At 59.0% G+C, this 11,818-nt stretch overlaps 1 protein-coding gene across 2 annotated transcripts; it reads left to right on the forward strand.

Annotated features, from left to right (window-relative positions):
• The first annotated feature begins 247 nt into the window (after positions 1-247).
• C22H2orf42 (chromosome 22 C2orf42 homolog) lies at positions 248-10,381 on the forward strand. Of its 2 annotated transcripts, none has more exons than XM_085080570.1 (9): positions 248-384; positions 1,998-2,809; positions 3,595-3,705; positions 4,172-4,300; positions 5,433-5,537; positions 6,729-6,836; positions 7,750-7,850; positions 8,769-8,922; positions 10,140-10,381. In XM_085080570.1, the coding sequence occupies exons 1-9, from the start codon at positions 359-361 to the stop codon at positions 10,337-10,339; spliced, it is 1,746 nt and encodes a 581-aa protein (XP_084936696.1). In that variant the 5' UTR covers positions 248-358; the 3' UTR covers positions 10,340-10,381. The 2 variants fall into 2 exon arrangements, with proteins under 2 accessions (XP_084936696.1, XP_084936697.1); XM_085080571.1 differs by having other exon boundaries at positions 8,769-8,918; positions 10,160-10,381.
• The last annotated feature ends 1,437 nt before the right edge of the window (positions 10,382-11,818 follow it).

An 11,818-nucleotide genomic window follows, 5' to 3' on the forward strand; every position in this document is an offset into this window, starting at 1 on the left:
TTTTGTTGGGATGGCACGGCGGGTGGAGCTGGTGGGATTTGGTGGGGGAAAAGTGGAATTTGGCGGTGGGGAAAGGCGAAATTTGGGGGGAAAAGGGGAAATTTGGGGGAAAAGGCGAAATTTGGGAATTCTCGCCGCAGAGACTGGTGGGAGTTGTAGTCCAAGCGCTCGTGGTTTTACGGCGCCTTTTGGACTACATCTCCCATCATTCCTTGCGTTACCACGTGATGCCGGCGGACCAATAGGCGCTAGCGGAAGGCGGAAGTGAGTTCCCCCCTCACGGCGCTCCCGGCGGCGGTAACGGAGCGCAGCACCGGGGCGGGCCCGGCGGCGGAGGTGACGTCACGGGCCGCGAGGGATGCTGGGAAACCCCGGGAGACGCTGGTGAGGGGGGAGAGACCCCTGGGCTTGGTTGTGAGGGGACACCGGGCCTGGCGGTGAGGGGAGAGACCCCCGGGCCTGGTCTGGTCGTGAGGCGACACTGGGCTTGGTCGTGAGGGGAGAGAGCCCCGGGCCTGATCGTGAGGCGGACATATGCACCGGGAGGGGAGCGGAGATGGGGCTTGAGGGGGCTCAGGCTAGGGAAAAAGGGTTTGGGAGGACCCTAAGGGGACAGGAGAGTGACACCAGGTGGCGGTGGGGTTTTTCTCGCAGGGAAGAAGTGAAAGGACAAGAGGAAAAGGCTCCAAGCTGTGCCGGGGGGAGGTGAGGTTGGATATTGGGGACATTCCTTTATGGGAAGGGCTGTCCAGCCCTGGCACAGCTGCCCAGGGCGGTGGTGGAGACCTCAGCCCTGAGGGGATTTAGCAGGGCATGTGGCACTTGGGGACATGGTCGGTGGTGGCCTTGGCACTGCTGGGGGACAGTTGGACTCGGTGGTCCTGCAGCTCCTTTCCCCTCTGAGTGTTTCCATGAGATGTGACACCAACAGCCCTGTCACAGCTCCAGCAGTGACAAACAGCTCTGCCACCTCTGCCCAGTGTCCCCTGCTGCCCTCAGGGGACACAGAGCCCCAGCTCCATGTGGCACTTCACACCCTGCCTGGGGATGTCCCAAAATGTCCAGGAAAGGGTTTGGGGGTGCTGGGAGCTCCAGGAGGATCAGGAGTGAGTGGAGAGTCACAGGGAACCCTCCCAGTGTCACCCTGGGACAGGGACAGGCCACTGTGGGAGGGGGAGGTGTGTCACGGGGACATGGCTGGTGCAGGATCCCAGTGTGGGCGTCAGGAGGGAATTGTCCCATTCCTGCCCCTTTTCTGCTCCGTTTCTGGTGATTCCTCTTTTCTGGAGCTGGACAGGGACTGTGAGGGTGACACAGGGACTATCACGGTGGCCATTGGGGTGGTACAGTGACACTGGGATTGTCAGGGTGGCACAGGGACAGGCAGGGTGGCATCAGGACCAGGAGGGGTGGCCATTGGAGTAGCACAGGGACTTTCAGGTTGGCAGAGGGACCAGGCAGGGTGGCACCAGGATTGTTGGTGTGGCACAAGGACTGTCAGGGTGGCCATTGGCGTGCCACAGGGACTGTTGGGATGGCACAAGGAGTGTTGGGGTGGCCAGTGGGGTGGCTCAGGGCCTGTTGGGTGGCTTCTGAGGTGACACAGGCCCTGTCAGGGTGGTCCAAGGACTTTCCAGGTGGCCATTGGGGTGGCACAGGGGCTTACATGGTGGCTCAGAGCCTGTTGGGGTGGCATAGGGACTTTCAGGGTGGCCATTGGGGTGGCCCAAGGAGTTTCCGGGTGGCCATTGGGGTGGCACAGGGACTTTCAGGTGGCTCAGGGCCTGTCAGGGTGACCATTGGGGTGGCATAGGGACTGTCAGGGTGGCCCAAGGACTGTCAGGGTGGCCATTGGGGTGGCACAGAGACTTTCCAGGTGGCCATTCGGGTGGCACGGGGACTTTCCAGGTGGCCATTCGGGTGGCACAGTCCCCACCATCACCCCCCTGTGCCACCCACCCCCAGCCATGCCCTCACCCCGCTCTCCTCTCCGGCAGCACCATGGATCCCTCCCCAGGCAGAGCCAAACCGCCCCCCTTCCTGTCGGACCTGGGCAAGGCCACCCTGCGCGGCATCCGCAAGTGCCCTCGCTGCGGCACCTACAACGGCACCCGCGGCCTCAGCTGCAAGAACAAGAGCTGCGGCGCCGTGTTCCGCTCCGCCTCCCGCCGCCAGCCCGGCGCCGACGCCGTCAGAGTGCTCAGCGGCCGCCACGGCCAGCTCTACTCGGTGCGCCAGCGCGACTCGCGCTGCTTCGTGGAGCTGGGCGTCTCGGAGACCGCCATCCAGACGGCCGAGGGCACGCTGATCACGCAGCTCAGCTCGGGCCGCTGCCACGCTCCCGCCTGCGCCAGGGCGGCCGGCGACAAGCAGTGCCAGCACCTGAAGCTGGCGTTGGGCTGCCAGGCCGAGGCCACGCCGCTGCCGCTCAAGAGCTCGGTGCTGGGCGCGGTGCAGGCGCCGCCCGAGGCCAAGCAGAGCCTGTGGGAGTTGGCCACCGAGCCCACGGGGCCGCTGGTGCAGAGGGTCAGCAAGAGCGTGCTGGTGGTCAAGTGTAAGGCCAGCCAGAGGCACAGCCTGGGCTACCTGCACGCCTGTTTTGGCCAGCGGCGCTTCTCCTGCGCCTGCCGTGCCCCTGGCCGTGGTCGTGCCAAGGGGGAGGATGAGAATGACGAGGAGGAGGAGGATGAGGAGGAGGAAGAGTCGCCCCCAGCGCGCTGCATCCACTTCCTGGCCTGCATCTGCGCCTTCGCCAGCGACGAGAGCCTGGCTCAGGAGTTCTCTGACTTCCTGGCCTCCGATGCTGGCGGTGGGAATAATGGGGAGGGGTTTGGGGGTTCTGGGATGGGGTTCAGAGTGGAGCCTGGAACCTGCCTGGGTTCTCCCAGCAGCTGTTCCGTGGATTCCATTCATTCCCTGGGAATCCACATCCAGAGCAGGAATATCTGGAGTTCATTCCCTGTGCATTTCTCCCAGAGCAGCCTCTGGGGTTCATTCCCTGTGAAACTCTCCAGAGCAGGAATATCTGGGGTTCATTCCTTGTGAATCCAAACCCACAGCAGGAATATCTGGGATTCATTCCCTGTGAAACCCTCCAGAGCAGGAATATCTGGGGTTCATCCCCTGTGAATCTACACCCACAGCAGGAATATCAGGGATTCATCCCTTGTGATTCCACACCCAGAGCAGGAATATCTGGGGTTCATTCCCTGTGATTCTGAAATCCTTCCAGAACAGGAATATCTGGGGTTCATCCCTGTGAATCCTTCCAGAACAGGAATATCTGGAGTTCATCCCCTGTGATTCCACATCCAAAGCAGGAATATTTGGGGTTCATTCCCTCTGAACTTCCTCCCACAGCAGCAGCATCCAGGATTCACCCCCTGAGGAGGTTCTGCACCCCAAAAAATGTCCCCCAACAGCCCCACACAGTCCTTAGGCACCCAAAGGTGAAAACCCACGCTGAGGGCACAACAGGAGTAGGATAAAATCCCTCTCCCCTCTGTGCCCCACACAGGAGGGGTTTCCTGGGGGGCGTTTGGGGGTCTGTGGCCCCTGGTGGGATGTTTTTAGGGACAAAACTTGTGTCCCCAGGTCTGAAGGGGACGGTGATCCCACAGCTGCTGCGCGGTCCCGGATCTGCAGCACGGGCTCGGGGAGCTGCTGCTGCCAAGGCCAAGAGGAGGAAAAAGGATGTGGGGCAGGGTGAGTGTCCCTGGGGAGGACTGGGGGTGGGTGGGCCTGAAATACCACCCAGGGTAGATTAATGGGGTTGGTTGGAGCTCAAATCCCCCCCCAGGGTAGATTAATGGGGTGGGTGGGAGCTGAAATCCCCCCAAAGAGCAGCTCTGTGGGGTCAGATCCAGCTGTGGGGTGGGTGGAGCTGAAATTCCCCACAGGGCAGTTCTGTGGGGTGGGTGGGAGCTGAAATCCCCCCAAAGGGCAGTTCTGTGGGGTCAGATCCAGCTGTGGGGTGGGTGGGGACTGAAATCCCCCCAGGGGTCACTCCATGGGGTCAGATCCAGCTGTTGCAGCCTCTGGAGCAGCTCCAGGTGTTTCACCTGCCCCAGGCCTGAGGGGTCACCGGTGGTGGTGTGGGGGACAAGGGCCCAGAGGAGGGAGGTGACAGGGAATTCTGGGGACTCAGGGTGGTGACAAACCCTTCCCTCAGGGACACAGGTGACCGGAGCCCTCCTGCCCCCAGACCCAGCTCATCCCAGCCCCAGGAGGAGCAGCCTGAGGAAGCCACCGGTCACATCCTCATCCTCATCCTCCTCCTCCTCCTCCCTGAAGAGACACGGTGAGCCCAGGGGCGCTGGGTGTATAGGGATTGATGTGGATTTTGGGAAGGAATTCCTGGCTGGGAGGGTGGGGAGGGGCTGGGATGGAATTCCCAGAGAAGCTGTAGCTGCCCCTGGATCCCTGGCAGTGTCCTTTCCATTCCAACATCCATTCCAACTGAAATCCTTCTATTCCAGCGTCCCTTCCCTTTCAACATCTCTTCCATTCCAGTGTCCCTTGCATCCCAACGTCCATTCCATTCCAATGTTCCATTTTGACATACCAATGTCCCTTCCATTCTGATGTCTTTCCATTCCATCATCCCTTCCACTCCAACATCACTTCCACTCCAACATCCCTTCCATTCCAACATCCTTTCCGTCCCAATGTCCCTTCCATTCCAGTGTCCCTTCCATCTCAACGTCCCTTCCACTCCAACATCCTTTCCATTCCAGTGTCCCTTCCACTCCAGTGTCCCTTCCATCCCAATGTCCCTCCCATTCCAACATCTCTTCCATTCTGACTTTCCTTCCATCCCAACATCTCTTCCATTCCAACATCCTTCCCACTCCAATGTCCATTCCATTCCAACGGCCATTCCATTCCAATGTCCCTCCAAATCCAATGTCCCTTCCATCCCAACATTCCTGTTATTCCAACATGCCTTCCATTCTCATGTTCTGTCCATTCCAACATCCCTCCCATCCCAATGTCCATCCCATTCCAATGTCCATCCCAACATCCCTTCCATTCCAAGATCCTTTCCACTCCAATGTCCATTCCATTCCATTCCATTCCAGCGTTCCATTCCAATGTCCCTTCCGTTCCAATGTCCCTCTCATCCCAACATGCCTTCCATTCTCATGTTCCTCTCATTCCAACATCCCTTCCACTCCAACGTCCCTTCCATTCAGACATCTTTCCCATTCCAACATCCTCCCATTCCGACATTCCTTCCATCCCAACATCCCTTCCATTCCAACGTCCCATTCTGATGTCCCTTTTATTCCAACATCCCTTCCATTCCAGTGTCCCTTCCATTCCAATGTCCCTTCCATCCCAATGTCCTTTCCATTTGAACATCCTTTCCATTCCAACATCCCTTCCATTCCCATGACCCTCTCATCCCAACATCCCTTCTGTCTCCCCAGGCTGCAGCCAGGCGCTGGATGAGTCCCAGGTGTCCCTGTCCTTCCAGGAGTGGCTGGGATCTGTCACAGAGCGAATCCACCAGACCATGCACTACCAGTTCGAGGGTCAGTGTCACAGTGTCACTGTCCCCAGGGCTTTGTCCCCCTGCACGACATGGATTTTCCCTGGGAAGTTCTGTTGGATTTGATTGAGGTCACATCAAGGGGATTCTGTCAGAATCTGTGTTCCCAGAGGGGAGCGTGGAGCTGGAGAAGCTCTGGGGCCAGGCTTGGAGAGATGGGAATGTCCAGCTGGAGAGAAGCTCCAGGGAGAGCTCAGAGCCATTCCTGTGCCTAAAGGAGCTGCAGGAGAGCTGGAGAGGGACTGGGGACAAGGGCTGGAGGGACAGGACACAGGGAATGGGGACACACTGGGAAAGGGGAGATTGAAATAGGATTTTGGGCAGGAATGAGGGTGGGGAGGGGCTGGGATGGAATTCCCAGAGAAGCTGTGGCTGCCCCTGGATCCCTGGAGTGTCCAAGGCCAGGCTGGAGCACCCTGGGATGGTGGGAGATGTCCCTGGGTGGCACTGGGGGGTCTTTAGGGCAACTCCAAACCCAAACCATTCCAGGATTCCATGACTCTGAGCCCCTCTGGTCTTTGGGGACCATTTGGTGTCATTTTGGGAACACTTTTGCTGCCATTTTGGGAACACTGTCCCTTTTTGAGAACTATTTGATGCCATTTTGGGGACAATTTGGTGCCTTTTTGGGAACACTTTTGGTGCCATTTGGGAACACTGTGTCCCTTTTTATGAGCACTTTCAGTACCATTTGGGAACAATTTGGTGCCATTTTGGGAACACTGTCCCTTTTTGAGAACTATTTGGTGTCATTTTGGGGACAATTTGGTGCTGTTTTGGCAACACTTTTGGTGCCATTTGGTGACACTTCTGCTGCCATTCTGGAAATGCTGTGTCCCTTTTAGGGACAATTTGGTGCCTTTTTGGGGACACTTTCAGTGCCATTTTGGGAATGCTGTGTCCCTTTATGGGCACACTTTTGGTGCCATTTTGGGAAACTTTTGCTGCCATTTAGCAACACATCCTCACCACCTGTGTCTCCCAACACCACTTCCCCCTCCCTGTCCCCTGAGCCACCCCAAAACCAGAATGATGTCCCCAGGTCACACAACAGCCCCAAATCCCAAACATTTCCCCAGGAACGCCCCCAAAACCCCACCCTGCCGACCCCATCCCACTTTGGGATGAGGATTTGGGATTTTCCAGCCCCACAAGAGCCTCCTGCCCTCCCCAGGCCGCCCAGAGCCGCTGGTTTTCCACATCCCCCAGTCCTTCTTCGAGGCTCTGCAGCAGCGAATCTCCAGCGGCAGTGGGAAGAAAAGACTTCCCAACTCCACCACGGGTGAGAAATCCCAAAAAAAGGGGGGAAAAACAACAGGGAAACCCCTCTGGGAGGTGTGGGTTTGGGGGGAGGATTGCCTGATGCACAGGGAGGTTTAGGGTTTTTGTTGGGTGGGGGAAAGGGGGAGGAGGAGTGGGAAAATAAAAGGGGAAAAGCAGGGAAAAAAAAGGGGAAGAGGGATGAAAAAAAGGGGGAGAAGGAGGGATGGAAAAATAAAGGGAAAAAGAGGGATAAAAAGGGGGAGAAACAGGGGAGCAGGAGGGAAGGGTAAAGAATAAAGGGGGGAAAAAAGGGAGGAGAAGGATGAAAAAATAAAGGGAAAAAAGCGGGGGAAGAGGGAGAAGGAGGGATGGAAAAATAAAGGGGAAAAAAAGCAGGGAGAGGGAGGGAAAGGTAAAAAATAAGGGGGAAGAAGGGGAAAAAAGGGAAAGGAGGGAAAAGAGGAAATAAAGAAGAGGAAATGGGGAGGAAGGGGGGAAGGAGGACAAAAATAAAGGGGGAAAAGGGAGGGGAAGGGGGAAGGAAAAAAATAAAGAGGCCAAAAAGGAGGAAAGGAGGGGGAAAATAAAGGAAAGAGGGATAAAAGAGGGGGAAGCAAGGGGTAAAGGAGAAAAGGGGAGAAGGATGGGAAAAGGGGAAACAAAAAGGGGAAGAGATGTGAAAAACGGGAAGGGGAAAAATAAGGGGAAAGAGGAATAAAAAGGGAGAGGATGGAGGGGGAAAGGGGAGAAAAAGGGGGGAAAGAGGCAAAAAATGAGGGGAAAAAGGGGGGAAAGAGGGGAAAAATAAAGAGAGGGAAAAGAGGGCTGAAAAAAAAGGGATAAAAAGCAAGAGGGGGATAAGAGAGGAGGGAAGAGCTGAGGGGGTGACACTCCTGTGACACCTCCTGTGACACCCCTGACCCCTCCCACAGCTTTTGTTCGCCGGGACGCTCTGCCCCTGGGCACCTTCTCCAAGTACACCTGGCACATCACCAACGTGCTGCACGTCAAGCAGATCTTCGACACGCCTGAGGTGAGGCCAAACAGCCCCCTGGGGACCCCAAATCATCCCCTGGGACCCCCTGAGCTCCCCCAGGACCCACAAATCACCCCAGGATCCCCCTGAGCCCCCCCGGGACTCCCAGTTATCCCTCCCAGGACCCCCAAATCCCCCCTGGGATTCCCCAAATCCCCACCAAGACCCCCCTGAGCACCCCCAGGATCCCCCTGTGCTCTCCCTGGGACCTCTCAGATTGCCCCCAGGACCCCCTTATCCCCCCCAGGACCCCCCTGAGCCCCTCGGGACCCCCAAATTTACCCCCCAGGACTCCCAAATCCCCCCGGGACCCCCAAATCCCCCTGAGACACCCCTGAGCTCTCCTCAGGACCCCTCTGGGCTCTTCTGGGACCCCCAGATGTCCCCCCAGGGATACCCCTGAGCCCCCCAGGACCCACTGAGCCCTCCTTGGGACCCCCTGAGCTTCCCCAGGTCCCCCAAATCCCTGTGGGACCCCAATCCCCAGGACCCCTGAGCCTTCCTGGGACCCCCAATCCCCTGGGATCCTCCAAATCTCCTCCAGGAACCCCTGAGCACTCCCAGGATCCCCTGAGCTCTCCATGGGACCTCCCTGAGCACCCCCAGGACCCCCAAATCCCCGGGACCCCCAAATCCCCTGCTGAGACACCCCTGAGCTTTCCCCTGGACCCCCAAATCCCCCTGGGACCCCAAATTCCACCGAGACCCCTCTGAGCTCTCCTGGGACCCCCAGATTTTCCCCTGGGACCCCCAAATCCCCAGGACCCCCTGAACTCTTCCCAGGACCTCCCAAATCCCCTCCAGGACCCCCAAATCCCCTCTGGGACCCCTCTGAGGTCTCCCAGGGACCCCCAAATCCCCACCAAGACCCCCTCAAATCCCCTCAGGACCCCCAAATGCCTCCTCACGCCACAGGTGCCGCTGGAGATCACGCGGAGTTTCGTGCAGAACCGCGATGGTTCCTACGAACCGTTCCGCAGCCCCCGGGTGGAGGTGGAGAGCGTCGGGGAGACCCCTGAGAAACAGCCCCCCCTGCGGCCCCTGGAGCTGCAGACCTTCCTCAAAGTCGGTGAGGGCTGGGGGGACACGGGGGGACCCCAAAACGCCCCTGGGAGGAACCCAAAACCTGCCTGGGAGGGGCAGCATGGGACCCCAAAATGCACAATGACAGGGGCAGGGTGGGACCTCGACACTTGGCTAGGAGGGGCAGGGTGGGACCCCGAAACAACCCAGAACACCCCTGGGAAAGGGCAGGGTGAGACCCCAAAACAACCTCAGGAAGGCCAGGGTGAGACCCTAAAACCTGCCTGGGAGGGGCAGGGTGGGACCCCAAAATCACCCCGGGAAGGACCCCAGAACAATCCCAGGAGAGGCAGGATGTGACCCCAAAATCCCCCTGGGTGGGACCCCAAAACTTGCCTGGGAGAAGCATGGTGGAACCCCAAAATGCCCACTGAGAGGGGCAGGGTGGGACCCTACAACTTCAAGGGTTTGAAGGGATGGGGAAATGGGGAGTCCATGAGATTGGGGGGCACAAACACCCCTGGGGGTTCCAAGGACGGGGAAAGTGGGGATTCAAGGGTTTTGGGGACTCCACGGGATGGGGAAATGGGGGTTCCCAGAGCCAGGGGGACACAAACACCCCTGGAGGTCCTAAGGACAGGAAATGGGGATTCAGGGGTCAGGGGGCTCCAGGGGAAGGGAAAAGGGGGATCCATAGGGTTATGGGGGGCAAAAACACCCCAAGGAATGGGAAAAGGGAGTGGAAGGATTGGGGGGCTCCATGGGATAGGGAAAAGGGGGTTCAGGGGTTGGAGGGGTTCCAAGGGATGGGGAAATGGGGGTTCAAGGGTTGGGGGACTCCACGGGATGGGAAATGGGGGTTCCCAGAGCCAGGGGGGCACAAACACCCCCAGGGATGGGAAATGGGGGTTGGGGGGTCGGGGGGCTCCACAGGATAGGGAAATGGGGTTCCCCAAGCTAGGGGGGCACAGACACCACGAGGGATGGGAAATGGGGATTCAAGGATCCCAGGGGATGGGAAAAGGGGGTTCAAGGGTCAGGGGGGTTCAAGGGTCAGAGGGGCTCCAAGGGATGGGAAATGGGGGTTCAGGGGTCAGGGGGCTCAAAGAGATGGGGAAAAGGGGATTCCCAGAGCCGAGGGGACACAAACACCCCGAGGGATGGGAAAAGGGGGTTCAGGGCTCAGGGGGGCTCCAAGGGATGGGGATAAAGGGGTTGAGGGGTCGGGGGGGCACCACCAGCCACGCCGCCGTGCCCCCCCAGGACACACGTCCCCCACGCAGAAGGAGCCCACGCCGTTCACCATCGAGTGGATCCCCAACATCCTGCCGCGCTCCCGCCTGGGCGAGCTGCGCCTGCGCTTCCAGTACGGCCACCACGGGGGGCCCCGGCAGCCCCCCAACCCCCCCGAGACCCCCCCGGCACTGCCCCTGCCCCCCCTGGGCAGCGTGGCCTTCCCCTGACACCCCCCGAGGAAATGGGGGGCTCGGGGGGGCTGGGGGGCTGTACAGCATGGGGAGACCCAGATAAAGGGAGAGGCGACCCCATTGGGATGTGTTCTGTGGGGAGAGACACGGAGTGGGGGGGAATGGGACCTGGGTGGGGGGTGGGGCTTGGGTGGGGGGGATGGACCAGGGATTTTGGTGGGGAGAGGCTGAAAGGGAGGAACATTTACAGGAGACCCCCAAATGGGGACAGAAAGGGGGAGGCATGGGATACGGAATGGGGAGGGAAGTTGGGGGAACCTTGGGGAGACCCTCATCAGAGGAATGGACCTGAGACCCAAATGGGGGAATGGGGGCACCAGACCCAGAATGGAAGAGGACACACACGGAGAGACCTATCAGTGACAAGACCAGATAATGGAAGGGTCAGGAGACCACAAAATGGGGAGAGAATGAGGCACCTGAAGACCCCTAAATGGGAAGGATGGGCAGGGACCAGATGGGGAAGGAAGGAGGACACAGGAAGATCTTCAGGATGAGTCAAGGAAACACAAACCCCCAAAGAGATTGGGAGAAAGAGAGAGAGGTTCTGGGACCTCAAAAGAGTGGGGGAGGGTGGGGACTATGGACCTTAACTTTTAATGGCAGGGGACAACAAAAAGACCTAGCACCTTTAACCGAACACCGAGGGCTCAGTTCTTCAAGAGCACCCAGTATTCCCAGTATTCCCTGTATCCCCACTCCCCCCAGTACTCCCAGTACCCCCAGTGCTCCCACTCCCCGCCAGTACTCCCAGTGCTCCCAGTCCCCCTCAGTGTTCCCAGTGTCCCCACTGTTCCCAGTACCGCCCAGTACTCCCAGTACCCTCATTGTTCCTGGTAGTCCCTGTATCCTCAGTGCTCCCAGTCCCCCACAGTGCCCCCAGTGTTCCCAGTATCCCCAGTAATCCCAGTATTCCCAGTACTCCCAGTGCTCGCACTCCCCCGCAGTGTTCCCAGTATTCCCTGTATCCCCAGTGTTCCCAGTCCCGCACAGTGCTCCTAAGTATCCCCACTATTCCCAGTATCCCTTGTACCCTCAACGTTCCCAGTATTCCCAGTACCCCCAATGCTCCCAGTGTTCCCAGTGCTCCCAGTATCCCCAGAGCTCACACTCCCCCACAGTGTTCCCAGTATCCCCAGTCCCTCCCAGTGCCCCCCCGGCGGTGACCTCCCGCCGCCAGGGGGCGCCACCGCCCCGCCCCGAGCCAAGATGGCGGCGGCCGTGCGCGCGCTGCGGGTGAGGGGAGAGAAGGGAATGGGGGAAACAGCGGGAATGGGGAAAAACAGCGGGAATGGGGAAAAACAGCGGGAATGGGGAAAAACAGCGGGAATGGGGGAAAAACAGCGGGAATGGGGAAACAGCGGGAATGGGGGAAAACAGCGGGAATGGGGAAAAACAGCGGGAATGGGGAAAAACAGCGGGAATGGGGAAAAACAGCGGGAATGGGGAAAAACA

The sequence above is a fragment of the Lichenostomus cassidix genome, chromosome 22 (assembly GCF_008360975.1).
Source record: "Lichenostomus cassidix isolate B80296 chromosome 22, HeHo_3.0, whole genome shotgun sequence".
NCBI classification, from domain to species: Eukaryota; Metazoa; Chordata; class Aves; order Passeriformes; family Meliphagidae; genus Lichenostomus; species Lichenostomus cassidix.